Here is a 23741-nt window from a genome sequence, read left to right as displayed (position 1 = left end):
CCAAGACCAGTACCAAAGACACCCGGCGCAGGTACGCACAATCTGAACAAAGGACCAAGGATGTCGACCCACCTTCAACACTCTTCAGTATAGGTAGGTTTGAGTGGGGTATGAGAGGTGGCTATGCGACTCTAGCAAGTGATCTCTATGCATCTTGTGAGTATTGATCATTCCTCTCTATATTCAAGACCAGGTAACATTCGCTTCTCCTGAGGTCCATCGAGTCTTCTTCTTGTCAAAGCGCGCCACTTCGCTCGTCTGCTTCGGCGCTGGACGTGTTTCTAGACGACAAATGCAGGTCAATGGCGTATGTGGAGTTGGTGGAGATGTGGCTGCCTCCCCTCATCATGGTCGTGCTGGCATCATCTTCATATGTCAGTGCTGCATCTTCCACTGTATCATATTCCCACGCAGCACCTTCCTCGTTGAAGCCATGGGCGTTGTCATCAGCAGGCCACAAGGTAGGGTCATAGGCACCAGTATCCCCCCAAGAGTAGCTCTCGTTGGCAAGGTACTCTTCATCCGGAGCTGTAGCGTAGACGTTGCCGTCTAATGTGGTGGCATAGTCTTCAGCTAATGAAGCAGGGACTTGGTCTGTTCCCACTGCCGCTCCTATTGCTTCGTGCTGTTCTTGGCCAGGCTCAGTTAGCTCATTCTCGCTCCCAAGCACGTTCGTTTCTGCATTCATGTCTTCGGCATCGACTGCCACCCCCGATATGAGGTCGAATGTTGCGGCAGAAGAATCGTTAATATCAGCGCTAGTACCAGAGAGAACTTCGTAGCTGACCGCCTCGAAAGGAGTGCTTTGTCGATTGACGGGGTGATCGCCACCGACTCGGGGCTTACCAGGGCTGTTTGTTGGTGAAGAGGATACGCGTTGAGACTCCGGTGCTGCTCTGTGTTTCGGGTCTGCTGAGGCCACCCGTCGCGCATTTCGTGACGGTGGTGTGGAGACTCGCACGGTAGAAACCGATGCATGCCTTCCAGAGCGGTGCGAGCTCGTGGCGCGATCACCCTGCTGGGATGTTGGAGTGACTTCAGTGGGAATAGCGTCGGTATCATCGTCATTATCGTCTTCCATCGTTCGCGTTCCGGCAAGTTGGTCAGAGAGGGTTGCAAGTTGGGCCTGTAGTATCTCCGGAGGGCAAGCGTCGTGAAGTTGCTGGGCGGCGATGTGGTGTAGCAGCCCAGCGAATACTCGACAAAACAGCTCGAGCAACTCCAGCATCAATCGATCCTCTGTTTGCTGGGCAGCTTCACGCTCGTTGTTGACAACGATTTCAGCGACCGATCCAGGTATTATGATGTTCCCCGCTCCTTCAGAAGTTGTAAGCGCAAACGGTGACGCCGACAACCGAGCCTTAGCCACTCGTGCTACCTGCACCACTCCAAACGGTAGTGCTCCGTTACCCCAGGGCGAGAGAACTGGAACAAGGTACAATCCACGAGCTCCACCGGGTATGTCCACTGTGTCATTAAAGGCTGCTTGGGCTGAGGGCTCCGTCAGAATAATCGAGGTGGCATCACTACGAAGAGGAGAGCACACAGAGAAGCTTGGGCGCTGGCATAGCGGCGGACAACGGTGTGAGTGCTGCCATCTCCTGTGTCGTGTGGCAGTTGCTCTCCAGCATGCCACAGTTTGTGCGCTGCAGCATCGAACACGAAGATTCGTAGTTGCTTGATACCCAAGCACTCGCCCAGTTCCTCTGCGCGACAGCTACAAGCTGCACTACCGACGGGAATAGCGATGGCCCAGGATACTCTGATGGCATTGAAGACGGTAACGGCGAGGCTGCTGATGGGCTACTCGGCAACTCTGAATGCGGAGATCTCATCGTATGTAGCCCCGTTGAAGCCTTAGCGACAATTTCGCTTGGCAGTTGCAGGATCTGGTGCGTTTTGTGGTTAATTTTCTGCAACGTCTTGGTCACTGCGGTTTGACGAAGGATGATCCCAGCTTGAATGGCAAGGAGAGAGCCAAGGATCTGATCGTTGGGCGAGAATGGTTTCTGGTGGGTAGTATTCCAAGCACGGAGCACCGCAAAGACCCCGTGGCTGTTCATCTTCGTACGATTGCTGTCTCCACCAGCAGCCAAGTGTGCTTCGAGGTGCAGTTGGAGCTCGTGCACGATCGGAAGGGCCAAGACCTCTCGTGATGTTGTACCAGTGATGGAATCTGTGGAGCTGAAGAAGCGTGGGTCGTCATTGGCATCATGCACGTTGCAGAGCACGTTTTGACGGGCAGCATAACCAGCGATGCCTTTGTCGAGCGGTAACTCCCAGCGCACAGGTCCACGCTCGGAGGAGCTCGCGACCAATTTCCGAGTAGCATAATCTACCGTGAAAAGCGCTACGTGCTCGCAATGCAGCAACTCACACATCCGCTTCAACATCCTGCATTACAAAGGGTGTAGCAATGGGTTAGAGTGAGCCATAAAGTATCTAACGACGAGACCTACGTTTGTAGCACGGTTGGGAGATGAGTGGAGCACACGATGTGGACGCAGCTATTCAGCCACTTCTTGAGCACCACCGACAAATTAATGGCGTTAGTGATGCTGAACTGCGAGTCCACTTTTTCCAGCACTTTTAGGATGTTGGGGTCGATGTACTGGTATGCTTCTGCTGTGACGAGATGGCTGGCGGTACCCAGCGCCGCATTCTGCACAACTTGTACTCTGACTGGTGACACCGCTCTTCTCGGAGTTGAAGATGTAATAGATGCAGTTGACGATGCACTACTTGGACGCCCGCCATGGTTGATGTCGCTATCCGTGCGTTTCTTCGGTCTGGTTAAGCGAGAGACCTGGTCGGTGTCGCTCGAAGATTCGTCGAGGTCGTCTTCACGAGTTTTAGCGTCGTGCATGTGCTGCAAGGCCTCGATTTCAGCTTTGAGACGCTTGATTTTCTTTTCTTGGTTGGATGTCAGCGTCTTGTCTTCGGCATGTCGTGCTTCCAGAACCTGTAGTATTTCGTACACGGGAACAAGAACCATTATTAAAATCATGGAAACAAGACATTCGGCTAGTCATCGAAGTGCGTACGCGAAATTTGCGAAGAAAATCTTGATTCTCTCTTGCCAGAGCTTGCAGCGCACTCTGCTGGGCGGATTTGTCGGATGGATTTTGCTGCTGCTCCAACAGTTTCTGAAGATTGGCATACACAGCAGTGTACCGTGCTGCGAGTTTGTCGTACTCGTGTCGTTGTCTGAGCACGGTTTTGTCAAGTTCGTCGATGCGAGCCTGTTGCTGCGTCTTCTCGCCTTGAAGTCGTTGAGTTTCGAGGCTGAGCTGGGCTAACTGTTTCTCGGACAAATGACGATACTTGGTGCTTGCTGAGACCTCCCGTTCCAAGAGCACAAGACGCTGCTTCAAGGATGCAATCGTCTGTGCGTCCTGCCGCATTTTCTCCTGCAGCAAAGGGTCCTTGGAAAACAGCGATGCCGAGTCGAACTCGTCGCTTGGACCTTGCCTGGGCTCGACCTCGTCGACAGTGAGTACAGTGTCCGGCTTCACAACTGCTGCTCGAGTGCTGACAGGCAACGGTGTGAGTCTACTGCGTTGTAGCGTTGCTAGGTGTGGACTGGCACCGTTGCTGCCCTGAAGCGTACGTTTTGGAAGAGCTATACACACTTGCACTGAGGGACTGTACATCGGCAGATCTGGAGCAGACCCGCAACGGTTTAGGATGGAGAGCTCCATTGCACGCTTCTTCTTCGCTGTAATATGAGGATTCAGCGGTTGTGTATCACTCTGTAATTGAGTCGAGTTTTCCTCTTCGCCGCTCTCGTGACCTTCATGCACAGTTGGAGACAACGCAGTCGACGAACTTTGGCGAGTTGTTGACGTAGTGGCGAGTGAGCTAGTGGAATGGGACCCTGGTGCACTAGCTGGAGTCTTCGATCTCGATGCCTTCTTTCTCAAACTCATAGAAGATATGCCAGCCTGGCGACTGCGCATAGAATCCGTAGACCCGTTATCGTCACCTCTCCGTCGTAACTTTGGTGGACTTCGACCACCTCCATTAGGCAAGATGACACCGCTGCTCGACTCGTGAATGATGAAAAACGAAGAAGCCGCCGAAAACCCGGTCGTGCTGTTGGGATGCTGGGTGTCGCTGCCATCGACTCTCTGGATTGGAGCTTGAACTGCGCGAGTTGGGAGCGGGCATTGCAACTTGCCTGATCTGTTGGAGCCTTGCAACGTGTGACTCGATTTCAACGAAACCGCAACATCTCGAAATATCAATTCTTACATCAGACCTAACGTTGGCTTGCAATTTTTGTTTTGCTCCTCAAGAAACGATGACTAGAAGCCCCAGTAGTTATACAAGCAATGGACACCTGGCTGTCTTGCAGCTTCTGTGGCCTACTACTTCGTAGTTTTGTTCTGCCTATTTGGACGTCTTACCGATGTTGGACGAGACTTCGACGCCACATCGAATTCTGATGGATGCAGTACATTTATTATCAGCACTGCACGTCGGATACATGAACACGGGATGCCATGTCAATGAACAAGATACGACGAGTCGTTATCGAGAAAGTTTTAGTTGATGAGGCACGCCTCCCACTTGAAGTGATTGAATTGATACGGGCTCCAGTTAGAATGATCGAGGAGGCTGCGCCATCGATGGTGTTTCTGGGGCACCATCGTACGTCGGAGACAACCGCCACACAATCAGCGTTCTCTCGGATCTACACCGACGACACCCAAATACGGAGTCGCCACAGTGACTTCAAGCTCAAAATGACTAGTCCAGCGGCATGAATACTTACACGTCTCCAGCTTGAGCTTGCTCGACCTCATTTTCGCCAGCCTTTTTCACGCGAGGAATCATTCCCAGCTGCATCTTGTTCATGACGATGACGTAGAAGAAAATGTTGACCGCCATGATGGCAGCCATTGTGAAGAACAAATACTCAATGTGGCCGTTGTTGAGGTTGGACGGAATGAACTTCCCGAAGAGCAACACGATGATGGAGAGCAGCGAACTGCCCATGGATCCGACGAAGAAACCAAGAGCGATAGACGTACTTCGCATACTCTGAGGCACTTCCGAGAAGTTGACATCGTAGATCGGTATGGCAATCATCACACCGGCTAATGCGACGAGCAGATACTGCGGAATAGCCGTCCACCAAGGAATATCGTTCATCACCTGCCCACCGTCATCGTTCAGGATGAATTGTGTGACCCCGTTCGAGTCGACATACGTGAGAGGCGACGTACTGCGTCGAATGATTTCGAAGCACCCCGTCCAGATCATGGCGATAGCAGCCATGCCGTAACCGGCTAAAATCTTCCCGTACGAACTCGCAGGCTTTCCGGTGTACTTCTCGTAGAGAGGGTAGACCACCTTTTCCATGAGAGGGACAAAGATCAAAACTCCAATTGGGTTGAACATTTGAACAGTAGGTCCAGGAATCTGGCTCGCGAAAGTCCCGCTTCCAAGCCGAGTATCGGTCTGCTGGATGATCGACTGGTTGTTCCCACGTTGGTTCTGGCAAGCCCACCAGAAAACATTAAAAGCATTGAAAGGTAAGATGCGGACCACTTGCTTCACTCCGTCCACCAGCTCAGGGTCGAATCGGTCGCCCACGGTATCCTTGGCAGACTCCATGAACTCGGAGCTCTGGCCGTAGTAGACCCAGAGAATGGTCGCAATGACGATCATCACGCCGCACGCGTAGGAGATGTTGTGACCCACCTCACCGTCATCGGACAAGAAAGACGCTAGGATGTTGAGCAGGAAGGCCAAAATGTATAGGACCGTGCCGAGAACGATCATTTGGGCATGGACGTTCTTTCTTGGCGTGGTGAAGCACGATCTTGATAACCACCGCGATGGACTCCTTCGTCGGCGGCACATTGACGTACCGGTTGCGTGTAAACCAGAGAAGACCCAGGAAAATGACAACCATGGCCAAACCGACAAGGTACACGGCGACGTAGCCGTACTCTGCCGGAATGGCACCGAAGCCGTGGATCGATACCGACGGGAACACGGCATAGCCGATAAAAGCACCGATGTTGGCGAACCAGTACTGGATGCTGAAGAAGAGGGCCTTCTCTGAAGGGGGAGCAGCAGGTGAAAATTGGTCACCTCCGTACGAGATCACGAGAGACCGTAGGCAGATCTGCGAGATAGCCACACCCAGGAACAGACCGATGTTGAAGATGGCCTTGCTAACCCCCAGGTAATTGTTTACAACGGCCGGCAGGGCAGCGATGACGAGGAAGAGGAGCCCGAACGAATCGAACGTAGCGGCCGACATCAGCGTCTTGAACTTGCCCAGTCGCTCGTCGGAGACGTACCCGGCGACAATGCACATGAACTGGCTGAAGGAGTCGTAGGTCAGCTTCATGGACGTGGAGCCCTTGTTGGACCAGCCCAGCTTCTGGAAGAAGTTCTTGAGCGACTGGCCGATGGCGAAGCTCGTGGTCTCCTCGCACGCCGTGAGGATTAGCAGGAAGATACACACGTGCTTGAGCACGTTCGCAGCATACCGAGCGGGCCGCTCGTCCCAGAGTTTGGTGCTGATGTAGCCCGTGACGGACGGTGTCAACTGTGGGGTGAGCGCGGGTGACTGAACCTTGGACATCTTAGCTGGAGGTGGTGAATTCCGGAATGAACTTCGAGATGACTGCAATGTGGTGGTTTGTCTCCTCCTGGCGGTCATGCTGTGCCGGCAATGGCACAAATCCTTGACAGGTATCGCGCCCACCTCACGTTGAAGTGTACTGTGCGCGGTTGGTCCATTTAATTGGTTGCCACGGGTCTCTACTGCGCCCAATCGTACGTCAAGACTGTTAAACGACTATGGATGTGCTCTTACAACATCCCGCGAGCTGTGTCAGGCAATCGTTGCAAAGAGACTGTCCACCTGCAGTAGTATCCTCAAGATATCGATGCAATTTGCATTATACAAGTCGTAGAAGAGCACTGACTAAGATGTTCATCATCGCCAGATAACACGTACTCAATAAAAACAACACCAATAAAAATTCACTGGTTCTGGTACTCTGCTAAGCGGGGGAATCCATCGCTCGAGAGCTTGCTTACCGATACAATGTGATCGGGAAATTCTCCGTTATCATGTTTCCGTTCTCAAAAAGCACAACAACATTGGTTTCGAATTCAACCTTGAACCCTGGCAAAATATCCAACGTGCAAGCAGAGTCAGTACTTTGACAGCGAGTCCCGCGTTGCCACAATGCACAGTAATGTACCTGGAGTAAGCATCGTGGGGCATGTGAACAAACGCGGGAAGATCATGTAAATTGGGATCGCCATTTGGCGGCACACATCGCCCCATCCAATCTGGACGTTTTGGATTTCCGTCGCTGTCGCGAACAACACACATTGTAAAAGTACGTCAGTCTCAGTCTCAACTGTGGCTGTAGTATGCCTTGCTGGCGTGGTACCGTCTCTCGCGACTCCGTCAGCGTGCGCGACGCTTTCAACTCGAATCAACTGTAACTCGACCGACTTGATCGGGCTTTTTGCTTCCTCAATGATAATCTCGGAATACAGCCCAAACCTCACAGTAAGCAACCTAATAATTATTCAACTCCAAAGAGTGTTTATCCTCACCTCTCCTGTAAATGGCAAGTTCACAGGGCAGTTCGTGCGATGAACCTTGCCCGTAATGTGGAAATACGGCATCACCGACAGACTTTGCTGCACTCGATCCATAGCACCAATGTCAACATGAAACGTTAGCAGCAAAACTAAAAAAAACATCCACGGGCATCCATCCTCACCGGACGAACATTCTCCAACGACTCGGGGGTAATGTGGAACTCCTCCGGTGAGTCCGGCAATGGCTCCCTCAACTAAGAAGAAGAAGAAAAAAGATAAAACCTCACGAAAAAAAAACAGCAAAAGTGAAAAAAAAAAACCGGCAACTCACCGGGACTTCCACCACAAACTCTAAAGTTTTGTGCAGCTTGTTTTTCATGATCCCTCGGATGCAGTCACACACGATTTCGTACTTAACGGAGACGTACACGCCGTGATACGTCTCCAGCAGCTCCTGGCCGTCGTTGCCCTGCAGTTCGAACTCGAAGGGGAACTTGGAAATGCCCGCGGGCACTTTGCCCGCCGGGGCCACTGGTAGGTGGAAGTACACGAGCTCTAGGGGCGCCACATTGTTGTAGAAAGAGTCGAAGAGCCCGGCACTCTTGGTGGACAGCTGCAGACGCGCGCTGCCCTCCACCTTCATGGCCAGCCCCTGGTGCGAGAAGCCCTTGGGCGATGAGATGATCACCTGGCCCTGGACAATCTCCTGCGGTGGGTTTTGTCATTTTTACTTTAGTTAGGATAGTGTTAAAAGAGGGGAGGGGGTCGATGAGGTTTTACTAAACCCACATGCGGGTGGAAGATGCGGTCGATGCGGTTGAGCTTCACGTCGAGAGTCGAGCTCATGGCTTTCTTTTTTAAAATAGGATCCAGGAAAAGAAATTTGGATTTTTGACCAATGAGAGGAGCTCAGAGCATGAAAGGGCACACATGTTGAAGTTGCCTGTAGACGAACGCTGTCATGGCAAAACGGATCTCTAAGAGGGCTGATATTGTTATGGAGTCACGAACGCCTGCGTTCTATGGTGCCGGTCTCGGCCGTGAGCAAAATTGAAGCCGAGTCCAAGTGACTGGTTGCGGCTACTTGTGCGCGCCCGCGCAGGGGCGTACTGTGGCATCGGTCTTCTCGCTTGGACTGAGGACTACTGCGTTTGAGAGATTCGACGTCCGTCAGATAATGAAGAAACGGTGTCGGCTGGAAAAGTAGCTTGCTCAGGCTGTGGCCATCCGATTGGGTTGGCCCGTGAACGACCGTGATCGGATTGCTCGGCTCACGGGAGACAGCATCTTGTCCGTCGGGCTGGGCAGAATACTATTCAAGCAACGAATGAGTAGAGAGGTGAGTGCAGCACTCGATACCAAGTGGTGCAGAAGAGCAGAGACTACGTACTCGTGCAGTTGCCGCACGCGGTCGATGGTGGGGTCGTCGCTTTTGCAACACACGAAAAGCAGCTCCTTACGGAAGCGGGCGGCGTCAACCTCGACGTGGTGGCTCAGGGTCATCGTATCTATCTCGCTTGGAGCTTGGTATGAGAGTGGAGAGTGGGACAGCCGAGGCGAAATCGGAAATGCCTGTGCTGGGCCTGATGAGGACCACCAACCGCCCGGAGCATTCGAGAAGTTTTGTTTGGCCTGGTAGGGTCGCCTACGTTACGTTTCACAGCGGCTGGCCGATGACGATTGCAAAGCACGCCTCAAGATAGCAGCACTTTAGTCCACGAGAATCGCGCCAGCCGCATTCGAGAAGCGACATAACTGCGCTTTCGCACGTGGCAGTTTTCCGAGCAGTCTGATCTGCGCGTGCTAGCCATTGCTAGCCATCCAAACTCGTTGAAACGGACGCCTAGGAATGTTGGCGCCACGCTGTCGCACGTTGCAATATTCGGGGAGCAGGCGCTATGCAGTTTCGTTCGTGCGATGCTGGCGCAGAAGGAGAAGGTCTTTGGAGTTAAACGGAGCCGCAATATTTTCGCTCGATTTTTCTTAACGTCAGGGCTGACATTCTTAAGAATTTTACCGCATCAAGCGCCCTCGCTGTCTTCCCAATACAGCGCTACGCCGGGATTTTCTGGCGTAGGTGGCGCTGTTCCGATCGCGTGTGCGGGTGTTTCTGCCGCGTCCGGGTCCTCCTCCTCGTCGATGTAGTCTGTGGCGGCGCTTACGTCACTCAGGTTACCGTTATTCCGTGTTCTGTTGCCACGCCTGGGCCCGAAGCTGTTGTGGAACTGTGCACGAGTACTGATAGTTGCAAACCCTCGGTCGATGGCGGCCGGCGGCGGAAACGGTACCAATTTACCTTGGATGCAGTTCTCGGGAATATCGACTTGGTTCTCCGGCGCGTCACCCGTTGCAGACTGGGTCGATCCATCAAGCTGCGATGACAGAGGCATCACAAAACCAAGATGGTGCAGTGCTTCGTGAATCCACCGGCCAGGGTTTGACGCTGGACCTTTCTGAGGAGAGTACTGGCCGGTTTGGTGGTGACGATAACCGTTGCTTCTGTTCGTGATGCGCACTTCCCGGTTCGTCAGGAACGGCTGGAAGCGCTGGTTTGTCTGCTGCGTGTTTGCAAGTTCATGGAGCGCGCGCTTAAGCTTCTTCATGTGTAGGAATTGATCTCGTGCTGCGCGCTCCTTGGCAAATAGTTGTTGGTAGAATTCCTCCATGGCAACACGGGTTTGATCGATTTCGTCTTGACTAGCTTTTAGCAGTCGCTCGTACTTCGCTTGGTCAGCCTTGTGGTTTTTTTCATCAGCGCCACGCGCTGATGTAGTCGGGTAATCTCTTCTTCTTGGCTTGCAATAATTGTCTGGACCTCTTCCTGAGATGTTCCTTCCATCGGTACTGCAGCTCCAATCCGAGCAGAAGACGAAGCAGGCGACAGAAGACTAGTTGACGCAGTAGCCCCCTCTAGGAGCTTAACCTTCTCACTTAGTCCCTTGTTTTTGACAGCGAGATCGAAACTGTGCTGGTGCAACTTGAAGCCTTTTTCGTCCGCAACTCGGTATTGCTCCTTGAGTTGTCTAATTCTTTCCTTGCAAACACGCAACTCTTCTTGTAAAGCACGCCTTTTGCTTGGGAAATTGTCCTAGGCGAAATCGCACAATTCAGCTGGTAGCTTCACGGTCGAGGGTGGTAGAAATGACTGTGTTGTCTTACCTTCGAGTTCTGCAAGTCTTCGAGTTCCTTTGCTAGCAGTCGTTCCGAGTTTTTCAGCGTGCGGTTTTCACGCATCAGTTCCTCGATTCGCTTTTGCTTTTCCTTCACACGGTTTTCTAGCTGCCACGGAAACATGATTAGCAACTCCGAACAGCAGAATCAATCCGACCACAAACATCGAAATCAACATCACCTGAATAACAACATCGCCTGTGTTGAACCGCTGGAGCTGGCTATGAAGCTCTGAGTTGACTTTCTTCACTTGGTTTAGCTTCTTTGACAGCACAGCAATCTGCAGGTCCTTTGCGTCTGCTCGAGTAGAATGGTTTTTCGGGCTACTTTGCAGTTTCTGATGCTCTTCATGGTGCGGCATCAATAGTTCCTGGGCAGCTTCACCTTGCTGTTCTGATAAGATGGTCCCATCAACAACTAGTTCACCAGCTTCTCCCTTTTCCTCATCGCCTTCCTCTGCTTGCTCTTCCGGGACAACACTTTCTTCTGGGCTAACACCTTCAACTGGAGTTTCTCGGTCATAGCCAAGGGCGTCGAGCTGGTGATCGGAGGCTTCGGGAGTGTCCACGATGGGCTCCACGGGGTCGGAAACTACTTCTGACGCATCAGATTGTACCTCGTTTCCCTACAGACAACGCAATGAGCCCAATACCAACAACCCCCTGACCGTCATCGATTTCAGAGCGTACCACGACTTGCTCCGCTTCCTCCTCCGCCTCCAGATCATCCTCGTACTCGTCCCCGGATGCATCGTTCTCCATTCCTCCTCTCTTCTCGATCGGCGTGATAATAATAGGCCAGCGCAAATTGCAGACGGGTGGCGCGTGTGTCTTTCGCGACCCGCCAACTTCTACGATCGTAAGTGCATCAATCAGTCACTTCAACATCACACTGGGGATGCCCCTACCGTAACGGCACGATAGGTCTCTAGTTTGTTGCTGCAGTATCGCCACAACGCCGCACAGCCCAAACAAAGAGAAAAAAAATCACCATAGAAGTGTGTTGTAGCAAATATATCCCACGCACTCGCAGTTCCTGTGCGTGTTCAAGCAGACCGAGCCATTCGCGTCGCCACCTGCCACCTGATCGCTTTGCCGTCTGCTCGTTTAACGTCGCGTTGTGTGGCGCACACTCACATGCGCCATAAACCGGGCGGCTAAAACCCAGAAGCCAGCCCCGAATCCTGAAGCAGTCGCCCAGGTTAAAAATTGCTCGCCCACTCGCGAAAAACCAGGCGGCAGCTCAGCGCGATGATGCAGGCTCGGATGACGGCGCCGTACCCCATGTACGACCTGGAGGGCGGCATGGGCGCGCCCGCCAAGGAGTACAAGGCCCCCAAGGGCCGCGCCATCAGCCGCCTGCGGGACAACAAGGCGCTGCGGGTGAGCGAAGAGCTACGTTAGCGACTGCCATTTCGTCGTCCTCTGACGCGTTTATCTCTTTCTCTCTCTGTGATTCTATGGCGGCGACAGATCGGCTGCAGCCTGGGCGTGTGGTACCTCTTCTCCGCCAGCGCCACCTTCACCAACAAGGTGCTGATCAAGGAGCACCACGTGTCGGCCGAGATGCTCACCATGTGCCACCTCTTCATCAGCATCATCCTCGACTGTACGGGCCGTGTTGTGTTGGGTGTTCTACTGGTGGTCGGCGTGAGTTACTTATTTATTTATTGTTTTTACTATAATGCAGTTGTGGTGCTGACGTTCCCGAGCTCGCCGACGAGCACGGGGGCCTGGCGCATGCAGCGCGTGCGCATGCGCAGCATCATGTGGATCGTGCCGCTCAGTCTCTTCTCCGTGTTCGCCAAGATGCTCACGTACTGGAGCTACAACGCCGTGCCGGTGTCCATCACGCAGACCTGCAAGGCGTCGCAGCCCCTGTTCAACGTGGTGCTGGCCTACGTGGCCTACCGCTCGAGGTTCTCCTTGGCCACGTATTCCAGTCTCGTCCCGATCGTCTTTGGTGTCGTCATGGCCTCCGTGTCCGAGATGGGAATGAACGTACGTGGGAGGACTTTGCTAGGTTTCTAGCGTTCAATGGGTACGCGAGCTGACAGGGATGCGTGTGGATTGTTTTGTTTTTTGGTGGTGCAGGACCTGGCCCTCTCAGGCGTGATGTTCGCTGTGACCTCAGCGCTGCTGGGTGTCATGCAGAGCATGTATGCCAAGTTCCTGCTGCGACGCCGGATCGTGGTCGACACTGTCAACGTGAGTGAAGCTTTAGAGGGGAGATTTTTTTTTTGTTTCATGTTTGCTAACCTTTAAAATGTTTTTGGTCGACAGCTGCACTTCTACAGCGCGTTCGTGTCGTTCGCAATCAATGCGCCGTTCGTGCTAATGAGCGCTCGTGCGCACCAGGACAATTTTGTCGCGAGTTTCCCTTTCGGCAAGGTGCTGATGTGCAGCATGATGCACTTCATCGGCAGCTTCTGCTCGTCCTGGGTGCTGGGCGAGGTATCGGAGCTCACGTTCTCCATCATGAGCACGATGAAGCGCGTGGTCGTCATCCTCAGCGCTGTGCTGTACTTCGGCAACCCCGTCACCATCCAGTCGGTCCTGGGCATGGCACTTGCGGTACGTAGCTTTGGGACCCTCAGAATTACCATCGAGAAAGTTTTGCTGATGTCTTGCATTGATTTTGTTGCTACAGATCGGAGGAGTTGCTTCCTATCAGCTAGTCAAGATCTCGGAGAAGCAGTCCAAAATGCTGCCGTTGCCGCTAACGGTAAAATCGTCCGAGTAAGCCGTGCCGTTGCACTTCGTTGCTTTACATATAGTACAAGTAGACGATATAGATTACAGTTCATGGAGAAAGAAGCAGTGAAAGTCAGGGGCGTGAGCATCAAAAATGACGCTGGCACGTTATGCCAGCGTACAGTTCCAACTGAAGATAAAGTTCAAACGAATGAACGTGAAAAAGCAAAGAGCTCTCCTGTATACTAGTATGTATTCGCCACAGCCTCAAGCACTAACAGCTTGTTGAGATATCCACAACGCCGTAGGGCGACATGTAGACATACGACAATCATCAAACCTCATTAAGTATCGAAAATGTAACTTGCTCATCATTCAATTAAAAACACGTCAAGGTTGTGTCAGCCTCACGATGCTGAACCGCGCAAAGGCAAATTATACATCAACGCTGCGCTGGTTCAGTGAGAGCTGGTCGGACGTCGACGCGTTGGTCACCGTGCCTCCAGGGGTCGTGTTCGCCGTGGCTTGGCCAGCGGCGTCGCTGCCAGAGGGCGACAAGTTCGGCAGAGCGCCGTTCGACGGGGTCGTGGCGCCCCCAGCAGCGGCCACCGCGGTTTGCTGCATGCGCTGGTACTGCTGCAGCATCTGCTGCTGCAGCTGCGGGTTGGGCCACTGCACCCCGGTCGCAGCGGCGCCGTTCTGGGTCTGCAGGAGCTGCTGCAGCATCGCCGCTTGCTGCTGCTGGAGCTGCTGCTGGTACACGGCCTGCGGGTCCGTCGGGCCCTAGAAGCAATAAAAAAAAACAATAGCATAGCGTCAGCATGATGCACTTGAGGAAGCTAAAGACAGAGAGAGAGGGAGACGCCGCACCTTCTTGGCGGGCTTGATGTCGTCGCGCGGGACGATGTCGATGAGGAAGTCGAAGACGTCGGTCTTGGTGATGGCCATGGCGATGTCGTTGCGCTGCAGCGTGCGGCGCTTGTTCTCCTCCGTGTGGATCCAGGCGCGCAGGCTGAGCTCGAGGATGAACATCTCGCAGGCCTTGGCGAAGAGCACGGGCGCCTCGGCGCTGATCATGCGCACGTCCTCGTCCGTCTTCATGATCTTCTTGATGCGCGCGAGCGGCAGCTGGTGCGTCTTGAAGTCGAAGGCGTTGGGGTCGATCTGCGAGATGTCCTGGATCTGGTGCTGCCAGAACGCGTGCAGCGCGAGCTGCTGCTGCTGCATCTGCGCGCGCTGGTTCTGCAGCTGCAGCTGCATCTGCAGGTTGGCGTTGTTGGCGCTGGCGTCTCCGTCGCTCGACATGGGCTGGCTGGGCGTGGCGGGGCTGCTACATTACCGCCGACGAGAGGAAGGACACGCACATGCACATGGAGCGTCAGTGAGCGGCGGCTATAGGCGGAAAAGCTTCGAGCGCTTCGCTCTCATTGGGCATGCATTACCTCGGCGGTGGTTGGTCGATTGGGCAGTGAAGGGGGCGGTAGTCATTCTTGAGAAGCGGGAGTCACGATCGTTTCTTCCTGGAAGCGAGTGGGATCCTGTACAAAGTGATCAACTTCCCACTTGGCGGGAAAATGTTTGAATATTTTCACTTGCGTTCAGTATACTGGGGATGGGCCCGTGGGTCCAACGAACCGGCTACATTTAGACCAACACGATGCCCAGGTTTAGCAAGACAACATTTTGATGCGCATGCATCTCTTCCCCACGCTGCATTTAGGGATACGACTCGGGAGCATGGTGGCAATGCCAACGACAGGCATTTGGCACTGGCAGGAGCGCTTCCAGCCTCTTGACGTGGAGGGCGCGGCACGCCACCAGATACTCAACGTGCGTGCAACGCGACGCCATTGGCTGCGGACGTTGAAGATGCTCACACGTCGCAGATTCTAACAGTCCTCCGGTGTTTGGCACCAGGTCCGCAGGTCCGTCTCGTACGACCACTGGCTGAAGAAGAAGAAGAAGGCTCGAGCCAACAGTGAATCGCATGAATTAGATTGCATCGACGACAACAATCAGGACAAACAGGCGGAGATCGACGCCGCCTTCCAGGACTGGCTACGACGCAAGAGGAAGACGAACAAAAAGTCTAAAACTGCATCGAACAGCAACGGCAACGATGAACAGGTGTGCATGCAGTACGCTCCTGTTTTCGTGTATCTCTGACGGAGTTGAAGTGCTAACACCTTCGTTTGCTGCTCAGCCGATGCCGTGGCGCAAGCCGCCTTCTCTTCACGTAAATCCAAAGACGAAGGGCAAGGCGCGCAAAGCCGAGCAGACCAAACCTATTATACCGAACGATCACGGTGTGTCATATTTGCGCCGCAGCCACTCCGAGGCTGAAAGCCAGCAGGCCTATGAGATCTGGCTGGCGCGAGTCCACCAGGAAGATCGGATCAGGCAGACTCAGCGTCGGAAGGAACTCGACCGACTTGAGCAGCAACAGCGCGAGAAACACAAGATCACGTGGCGTAAGAAGCTGGCAGTTTGTGCCTACTCCACATTAGTTGTTGACCACTAACAGAGCACCGGTATCTAAGTTCCAAAGGTACGGTAAGAAATATAAAATGTATTGTTATCATGCCAGTGAATCGACGAACTGGTTGCGCCCCCCTTGTCCTAACTACCTTAGATGTCTGTCTCTTCCATTCGCTCGACTGGGGTCTCGTCGTGTGGCGTGTGGCGAGCTGGACTGCCCGGTGGACTTGTGGTCTTCCCCTCACCTCGTGGCGAAACGCGAATTAGGTGGGGCTTACCCTCTTTGCTTTCGTGATGAGGAGCATCTCCGCCCATGATGCGCTGCAGCTCCTTGCTCATGAACTCGCTGGAAGTATCACCGTGCAGCTCCGTATCCTCGCAGAAGCAAAGCAGGATAGTGTCGATAGCGGCATCGTAGACGTTGACAAACGCTGAGGCTACAAGCCAAGCCAGAACACAGGCCACAACCACAGGTGCCAGGGGCGATGTCACAGTCTCTCCTCCCAGTAATGAGAGCTGATCCCCCGACAGTGACAGCGAAGAGGATTTAGCCAGTAACGCGAAAACGGCGAGTCCGACGGCTAGTGTGACTGTCAATTTGATGAGTAAGAGCAGGAAGAAGCTGATGGAGTTCACCATAGCCACACGCGCCATGTTCTTGAAAATGAGCTTGAACGAGCGAGCCGAAGCCGCGCAGAATGAACTGCCTTTCATCGCGATCAGGATATAGGCGTTCCTCGAAAGAAACTTGATGCACTTTTCGAAACACCAAAGGCAGCACTTGACTACGAGAAGTGCCACGCGAACAATTCGGTTAGTCTGTTGGAGCTGCTTCGTGCTGCACAGTTCAAACAAAGAATGGAATTTAGTCGCTGCCACGTCCTAGCTACCCTCACGTTTAACTAAGGTTGAACGTACTTTCGATCGAGGTACTCGAGCATGATCCGCAGAAATTGAACAAACGCAATAATAAAAGACCCAAAGCATAGCGATCCGAGACTGAAGCGTAGCGTGTACCGAAGGGCCCGTGCGATTGGAAATCGTGCCTCAAGCGTCCGCTTTCCGTTGTCAGACGGAGGAGTCCAGTAGAACTGCGCGACACTTCCAGCAATGACGCAAATCGAAATCGCCTGAAGTAGCTGGTTTGTCCACAGGAAGCCAAATACGTGGTATGCTAGCAGAACCTGTTGTAGCTTTTTCGCTGGTAGCCCTTCTGCGGCACTCAGTTCAGTCGTGACGTTGAATGTTGCGGCAGATGTCTTCACCGCCGAAGTCAAATCGTCCGAACTCAAGAGATAAGCTGCCACAGCTACGCAGTAGATCACGAGACCCACGAAAAATGCAGTAGGAACAACTGGCCAAATTAAAAGCATCGGGAGTTTTTGAATTGCCTTGGAACTTTCCCGAATGATCGCGACGGCGATTTTCAGGCGTTTACGCATCGCAATGAGCAGCAAGAAGATAACACCAGTGGTCACCCAAGACACGTAGGCAGCTGCCTTAAACTGCAATTTTGTGTTTTTATCACTTGTCACTGCAAGCGCTGTCGTATCAATGGTGGTGGCATTCAAAAAAGATAGACCACCAAGTTGTTCAGATGATATCAGATCCGAACGCACGGAGCAGAACAGACTTAGTAGCACCAAACCAATGAGCACCAGCGTGCAGGTAAGCCACACCACGCAGCCAGCGAAAAATTGTAGCACAACCAACCAAACTAAGCCCAGGATTAATGAACCAAGCCCGCCAACAAGTAGGATCACGGAACGCGCAGCGTACATGTCGTTCAAGAAACGTCCTAGAACCTGCAGATTGCCTTGTAATTGAGTCAGCAACGGGCTCGTTCCACCCGGAGCTTCAACTTCCCAGACTTCCATGTGTGCCCGCTTGGTATTGCAGACGGTATTGCATTTGCCAGCCTCGAACAAGTCTACAGTGCAAGCTGGGTCGGCACCTTTGGGGTCAATACAAACCTCTTCCAGTATAGTTTCGTTGGTCGACGCTACTGGTAAACAACGGAAGAACGCAGCTTCCGTATCCTGAGCAACAACCCAGCACGTTTCATCTCCATAGGTGCAAGTTTTCGAACCGGCCATCGGGCAACTTTCCACACAGACTCCGAAAAACTTTGCGTTGGCTGCAGACACCCCATGCGCCGCTGCGACCATGAGATCTTCGTTGAGTCGAGGGTAGGTCGTGAAACGCGCGTTGCTGTAATTCCCTTCGCCACAAACGTTTCCATTGTAGTCTTTCCCGTAGATTAGACTGTTTGGTTCAGGGTAATTATATGAGATCGCTACACTTGTCTTGAGAGTTGCGAAATGCTTTACCTGAGGGGTTGGCCTGTTTGCAGAGCAATGACAGCAACAACAACCTAGCACGTGAACGAAATAGGTTATCAGGTGGAATATCAAACAGTGTTGGTAAGCAAACTTACCATGCCGATCCAATAGACTACGAATAGTAGGCAACAGAACACATCTCGACACCTAGATGCGCGAGTTAGCTTCGGCATCAGCATTTAAAGCTGCGGTGCAGAAAAAAAAGCTTACTTTCGAGCACTTCGCGGGGCTAGACCACTCCTCGTTTCTGCGACTCCTTCTTTTTCGGAGATTTCTTCAGGGCTTGAGCAGCAGCAAACCATGGTGGAACCTCGCCTGCCACCAGCCTCTTTCGGTTCTGGCACGAGAACTCATTGTGGGGGCACGACAAGCTCTTTATTTTCTTTGGCCAACTGCCGTTGAGCTGTGTCTCGTATTGGAGAAACCACCAAGTCGAAATAGCTGCTTGACCACCTCACTATCTCTAACTTTGACATGAAGGTCAGCGGCGTTCAAATGCAAAGTCGATGTCTCCCGAGACGGATGCAAATGATCATGTACCGCTCGAGTTTTTGCTCGGCGCACGCGTGAAACACTACTACCCGGAATCATCGACAGCCAAACACCAAAGGCGTACTACCAATGTTCGTGCCTTTGTTGATACCAATGCCCAATAACTGCAGACCAACCTAACCGTGCACTATTCTTTAGGTAAAACGCATCTTCGCATCGTCGATTCACCCACGAAAGCGAGAAGAGCAAGCTCGGGAGCTGCTACAACGAGTTTTAGACCAGGAGGACTTGCACGAAATTGCTGGACCATCGCTATCTGCGATTCCACGACTCGACTCCGACAAGTCGGACATTTTAAAAGCTCTTGAAGAAGCAGCATCCATATCGCTTGGTGATGGAGAAAACATTTTTGATTCCGATAGCTTCCACCTAAGCTTTGAGGGAGCCCAGCACAGCCCTAATTGGATCAAAAAGCTTCAGCAACTGCGTGACGATGAATTGAGGCGACAACAACAACGAGATATTAGCTTTCACGGCTATGAGGACGGTAATAGGCCTTTCCTCGATGTCACTGGGGCAGCAGCACGCATACCACACACAACAACACGGCAACTTCGAGATCTTAAACTCGGTGTGGTCAAAGCAAAAAAGAAGTTGGAAGACAAGAGAAAACAAGAGTTGATCGAACTCTTGCACGAGCAAGAAGTCCATACCCGTGCCGCACTTCACCAGCACGAGCAATTGTCGAAAGCACTATTGCAGCAAAAACATCCCCGTGTGATGTCAACTAGTGTGCTACCACTCGATACCATCGAAAGGAACGGGATCGACGAAAGAAAAGCTATCCGGCCTCTCATCCCCATAAAAGTTCTGGACCCTTACTATGATCAGCAATGGATGGAGGAGCAAGAACACCCGGGACGGCTCACTTTGGCAACACTGAATCTTGGTCCGCTCACTTTACCATCTTCGCCTGCGTCAAAAGCGAACTCGCACAATTCCTTTGGTAACAATGAAGAAGATACACTCGGCGACTCGGTTGGAGACGGCGACTCTGCACAAATCCGAAAGCGCTTAAGTGACTGCCAACGTGAAGAATTCGCCAGCAATGCAGCTAACGGGCTGTTCTTCGGGGGAGGGTATATCGTCAAAAAGACGAAGGACAAGTACAAGAGAAAATCAAAGCCGAAATCAAGCAGCAACAACTCCAGCAAACGCCCACAGGATACAAACGTAAGCGAGTTGCTCGAGTCCGTACTCGGCACCCAATCGGCCTCAATTCTCCCGTTGGCAGAAGCAAACCCACCAGCACTTCGCCGTCGTGAAGCGAGCGCCGGTCGACACCGTCCTAGACATCACCCCCACAAACTTCTCGCAGACAACGAATAAAGTTCAACTGCATCTACGAACCCCTTTCAGCTCTCTATTTTCTCGTACCACCGCACCACATCTCACTGCTTGCTCTCCGTCGGCAAGAATGGCGACGACACCGGGACCGCCTCTTTCAAGGGACGGCACCTCACCGCCGTGCCATAGCAGATCACGGAGCAGTGCATGCCGAACACCAGGCGGTTCATGGTCGTGTTGGAGTCGAACCGCACGTTGATCACCGCCGTGGCACCTTGGGCCCTGGCCGCGTACTGCACTCGATGCACCGCCTCCGCCATCGTCTCGTTCATCAGCGACGTATACGACGCCGCCTCGCCTACAGCAGCAGCAGTAGCAGGAAGACATCAGAGCCCAACACTTCGATGGTATCAAATTAATGGTATCTCGTACCTCCGACCAGCCCCGCCAAAGCCACATACATGTCGCTAATGACGGACTTGGAGCGGACCGCCACGGCCGACACCATGCCGAACTCCTCGAGCACTTCCCGGCCCTTGATGTGGTCTCCTAATGCAAAAATTCTACTAGTTTAGATGACGGTGCAGAGGTTTATTGCTCTCTGCGGGTGGACGGCGTACGCGTGGTGAAGTAGAGCGACTCAGTGCGCTCCCCGGTGCTGTCGCTGCCTGCTGCGGAGGTGAAGGCGCGGCGCGGCGTTGCGCGCTGCACGCGACGTGCTACGCGCCCCAGCATCGTCGGAACAGTGAGTCGATTGACGAATGACACATGTGGCGGAATGATGGTAGCGAAAGCGGGTCTGCCCTCCCGGTGGGTTCGGTGGTGATACAAAGTTAGATGTCACCTATCCTATGTTGATGATGTCTAGAACTCGTGCAAGTGGTTTTGTCGACGCTGGTGTGGGCTACGATGACGCAGCGACACGGGAGAAGCTCGACTGTAGCCTTTCTTGCTGCGTGTAGTGGTGGCTTGTTGCTAGGGGAGACGCGACAGAATACAGTGGTTAGTTGAGTGTGATCGGATAGCTAATGGTGTTGAATATGCTTGCCTCTGTCCTTGCAGCTTCAATTGGGGAGTATGATGCCTCCTCATTTTGATTGTAGTCATCGAAGTCCGTGTCGGTATCGGGTGATTGATTCAGCTCCGACTTTGCCTCATCGTCCTCACTGTCTCGGACCGGTGTCATGAGAGAGACCTCCTCGACGGTGTCCTTGTCATCCCACTCCTCGCTGTCGTACTGATTCTCTGCCATCGCCCTAGCTCGTCGCTGAGCTAACAGCAACGCACGCTGGTTTCTCCTCTTGCGACGCTCTTCGAACCACCTCTTGCGGCGATTGATGTTATACACGCGAAGAACCACACAAGCTGCGAGAAACATAATACCCACCAGCAGAAGAATACCATCCCACGACATTCCAGACGTGCTCCGAGGAGGCTTTGTGATGACAGTCGTCTTCGGGGTTGGCTCGGCAATGATATCGTGCTGGATCTCTGTCTGCTCAAGTACCTCGAGTGGACTTGCAGCAATTTCTTGCTCTATCTCGGCCACGACCTGCTTAATGTGAACCTCAGGCACGACCTTGACTCGACTAGCCTCTCGGTCTTCAACAATCTGTGGCGAGGCGGTCAGAAGCTCCTCTTGAACCAGTACATCGATACTTCGCGTGGCCTCGACTCCAGCGTTGTCAAGATTGCCTGAAACCTGTACGATTGATTGACTTTCCTCAACTTCTGGCTGGGCTGGTGTCAGAATCGGGTCCTCAAGCTTATCGACAGGCTGCTTCTCCCGGTCTTGCTCATCGTTGACCATCGCTGCAGATCGGTGCGATGTTGTGTGTGCTTCGATTCTAGCTGGCGCGGTCTCCTCCAAAGCATTCTTGCTGTCAACTTCATTGCCAGCAATGGCTTTGCGCTCGTCCAGTTCGTTGAGAACCTGGATCTCCACGATTTCCTTGAGCTTAACTTGAATCGACTGGCGCTCTTTTTCGACCAGTTCGTGTGTGATGCCTAGGATGTGGCGACGCAGCTCTTGCATTTCGCCCGTGAGCATATCTTGATGCCGCTCACGATCTAGCCGCATCCTATTCATGTGACGCTGCAACTCTGTTAAAACCGTTTGTGACTTTGCTTCGACCTCCGAAGTCGAAGCCTGAAAGCCTTGAAGCTCCTGGTGGAGAGCAGTTACTCGGTCGCGCATACGGTCTTGCTCAGCTCTCGACAGTGTGAACGGCGAATTCTTGGAGAATACCCCTAGCAGGCCCATTAGCTCCTCCATGATAAATCCACAAGTCCCGACTAATACACAGCTTGCCACCACAATCACACTCCATTGTGGAAGCTCTGCACTAGACATCACACTAGTTTTCACTAATAAATCACCAGAGGGTACTTCAGCAGTTGGGAGGTGTTCTTTGTCGCCTCCCCCACTTGATCCATCATGGTTGTGATTACCCCCAGCAACGAGATCTCCTGCACTGGCCTCAGCGTCAAATACCTTGTCCATTGATGCCAGCATCTCGGCTATAGTCTGCGTTGATGTAGGCGGCGAAGCTCCATCGGAGTCAACAACATGCGATCCAATATAACTATGCTGAGTAGTTGACGGCTTGGTTTGTGCACTCATCGTCATCGTCATCGTGGATACCTCACTTGGCAGCATCCCGTCATCACAGAAGTCAGGCTTGTGAGGTGACTTCGGAAATTCATCTCTAGTCTCATAACACGAGCTCCCATGCGAATTAGACCTTGATCGCGAGAACACTTCGGGAAAACTGCTAGTCGAGTACACCACAGGCTGCTCAGGCTGCTGGTTCGTCTTCGCTCGTGCAGCTTTCGTCCCATAAAATAAATCATTCCACAGCGCTTCATTGTCTCCATCCCTCGCTGCCTTCTCCAATAATCGATCCGCTTGCAGAGCGTCTTCCTCCTCCCACCTCCTCAGCGCCGACTCGTTAAACTCCTCTTGATTCGAGTGCATAGCGGTCGTCCGCCACCTGTCCGGGGTCTTCATTTGATCATATCGAAGTGGATTCCTCGGCGACGGAGCTGCTGTCGCTCCCACCACCCGTTTCGGCGTCGGGGCTTTGATCCTCGAGAAGGCCAAATTCTGTCGGAACTCGGAAGTGGACGAGCTCAACGCCGACTCCCGAGGTCTCACAGGCGAGTAGAAGTCTCCTGCAGCATTAAGTTTCTGTCCTGTGGGTCTTAGAGTAACGTGCTTGACCGAGGCATTCAGAGGCGGCTTCGGCTGCTCCTCTGGGCGTCGTAAAGGCGGCAGCGCCGACGGATACGGAATCCTCGACGGCTTGAGGCCAATTGGCGGCCGCTCGCTGTGCTGGTTGGACGAGGCCGCTTCCCGCTGCTCTCGCTCCATGATGAGGTGCATGAGAGCGTCCTCCTCCGGGTCGTGATGGGGCAGTGGCCTCGTCCTGCGAACGGGTGGCCGCCTGTCCGAGTACTCGTAGCTGTCCGGGCCAAGCGATGACGACGGAGACGGTGCTGCCATGCGCATTAGACGCTGCTGCACCTCCGCTAGTCGCCGCTGGTCCTGCTGCACTTGCCACTTGAGCAACGCGTTGCGCACTGGGCGGTTGCGCTCCCGGCGATAGTCGTGGCGTGCCGCCATCGCTGCTGG

At 53.2% G+C, this 23741-nt stretch overlaps 12 protein-coding genes across 12 annotated transcripts; 2 read left to right on the top strand and 10 right to left on the bottom strand.

Moving 5' to 3' along the window:
• Positions 1-235: 235 nt before the first annotated feature.
• On the bottom strand, positions 236-3542 carry IUM83_07216 (cGMP-dependent 3'; the record flags this gene model as incomplete). Its single annotated transcript, XM_067931489.1, has 4 exons — positions 236-549; positions 2165-2394; positions 2460-2962; positions 3045-3542. The coding sequence occupies 4 exons, from the start codon at positions 3540-3542 to the stop codon at positions 236-238; spliced, it is 1545 nt and encodes a 514-aa protein (XP_067780328.1).
• A 1060-nt stretch (positions 3543-4602) lies between these two features.
• On the bottom strand, positions 4603-6604 carry IUM83_07215 (Proton-dependent Oligopeptide Transporter (POT) Family; the record flags this gene model as incomplete). Its single annotated transcript, XM_067931488.1, has 4 exons — positions 4603-4696; positions 4778-5502; positions 5575-5735; positions 5803-6604. The coding sequence occupies 4 exons, from the start codon at positions 6602-6604 to the stop codon at positions 4603-4605; spliced, it is 1782 nt and encodes a 593-aa protein (XP_067780331.1).
• A 457-nt stretch (positions 6605-7061) lies between these two features.
• Positions 7062-8430, bottom strand: IUM83_07214 (Down syndrome critical region protein 3; the record flags this gene model as incomplete). Its single annotated transcript, XM_067931487.1, has 7 exons — positions 7062-7153; positions 7233-7346; positions 7428-7524; positions 7597-7683; positions 7767-7838; positions 7916-8290; positions 8374-8430. The coding sequence occupies 7 exons, from the start codon at positions 8428-8430 to the stop codon at positions 7062-7064; spliced, it is 894 nt and encodes a 297-aa protein (XP_067780261.1).
• Positions 8431-8796: 366 nt separating this feature from the next.
• IUM83_07213 (down syndrome critical region protein 3) lies at positions 8797-9087 on the bottom strand (the record flags this gene model as incomplete). Its single annotated transcript, XM_067931486.1, has 2 exons — positions 8797-8896; positions 8975-9087. 2 exons carry the CDS (start codon positions 9085-9087, stop codon positions 8797-8799), a joined length of 213 nt encoding a protein of 70 aa, XP_067780327.1.
• A 518-nt stretch (positions 9088-9605) lies between these two features.
• On the bottom strand, positions 9606-10250 carry IUM83_07212 (uncharacterized protein; the record flags this gene model as incomplete). Its single annotated transcript, XM_067931485.1, has 1 exon — positions 9606-10250. One exon carries the CDS (start codon positions 10248-10250, stop codon positions 9606-9608), a length of 645 nt encoding a protein of 214 aa, XP_067780326.1.
• Positions 10251-10288: 38 nt separating this feature from the next.
• IUM83_07211 (uncharacterized protein) lies at positions 10289-11516 on the bottom strand (the record flags this gene model as incomplete). The annotated part of the gene is made up of 4 exons (XM_067931484.1): positions 10289-10672; positions 10744-10863; positions 10937-11380; positions 11445-11516. 4 exons carry the CDS (start codon positions 11514-11516, stop codon positions 10289-10291), a joined length of 1020 nt encoding a protein of 339 aa, XP_067780260.1.
• A 489-nt stretch (positions 11517-12005) lies between these two features.
• Positions 12006-13497, top strand: IUM83_07210 (Drug/Metabolite Transporter (DMT) Superfamily; the record flags this gene model as incomplete). The annotated part of the gene is made up of 6 exons (XM_067931483.1): positions 12006-12137; positions 12228-12363; positions 12445-12755; positions 12849-12962; positions 13038-13328; positions 13405-13497. The coding sequence occupies 6 exons, from the start codon at positions 12006-12008 to the stop codon at positions 13495-13497; spliced, it is 1077 nt and encodes a 358-aa protein (XP_067780259.1).
• Positions 13498-13883: 386 nt separating this feature from the next.
• On the bottom strand, positions 13884-14753 carry IUM83_07209 (Nuclear transcription factor Y subunit C-1; the record flags this gene model as incomplete). Its single annotated transcript, XM_067931482.1, has 2 exons — positions 13884-14231; positions 14319-14753. 2 exons carry the CDS (start codon positions 14751-14753, stop codon positions 13884-13886), a joined length of 783 nt encoding a protein of 260 aa, XP_067780475.1.
• A 432-nt stretch (positions 14754-15185) lies between these two features.
• IUM83_07208 (uncharacterized protein) lies at positions 15186-15969 on the top strand (the record flags this gene model as incomplete). Its single annotated transcript, XM_067931481.1, has 3 exons — positions 15186-15278; positions 15366-15575; positions 15652-15969. The coding sequence occupies 3 exons, from the start codon at positions 15186-15188 to the stop codon at positions 15967-15969; spliced, it is 621 nt and encodes a 206-aa protein (XP_067780476.1).
• A 107-nt stretch (positions 15970-16076) lies between these two features.
• Positions 16077-16640, bottom strand: IUM83_07207 (choline transporter-like protein; the record flags this gene model as incomplete). Its single annotated transcript, XM_067931480.1, has 1 exon — positions 16077-16640. The coding sequence occupies one exon, from the start codon at positions 16638-16640 to the stop codon at positions 16077-16079; it is 564 nt and encodes a 187-aa protein (XP_067780480.1).
• Positions 16641-20211: 3571 nt separating this feature from the next.
• On the bottom strand, positions 20212-20842 carry IUM83_07206 (UPF0145 protein; the record flags this gene model as incomplete). Its single annotated transcript, XM_067931479.1, has 3 exons — positions 20212-20465; positions 20540-20656; positions 20728-20842. The coding sequence occupies 3 exons, from the start codon at positions 20840-20842 to the stop codon at positions 20212-20214; spliced, it is 486 nt and encodes a 161-aa protein (XP_067780481.1).
• Positions 20843-20971: 129 nt separating this feature from the next.
• Positions 20972-23732, bottom strand: IUM83_07205 (Phosphatidylinositol-4-phosphate-5-kinase (Pi-PIPK-D2); the record flags this gene model as incomplete). The annotated part of the gene is made up of 2 exons (XM_067931478.1): positions 20972-21082; positions 21156-23732. The coding sequence occupies 2 exons, from the start codon at positions 23730-23732 to the stop codon at positions 20972-20974; spliced, it is 2688 nt and encodes an 895-aa protein (XP_067780477.1).
• Between the last annotated feature and the right edge of the window lie 9 nt (positions 23733-23741).

The sequence above is a fragment of the Phytophthora cinnamomi genome (genome assembly GCF_018691715.1).
Source record: "Phytophthora cinnamomi strain GKB4 chromosome Unknown Contig127, whole genome shotgun sequence".
NCBI classification, from domain to species: domain Eukaryota; phylum Oomycota; class Peronosporomycetes; order Peronosporales; family Peronosporaceae; genus Phytophthora; species Phytophthora cinnamomi.
Note: the sequence above shows the minus strand (reverse complement) of the source record. Positions and strands in the feature narration are given on the sequence as shown.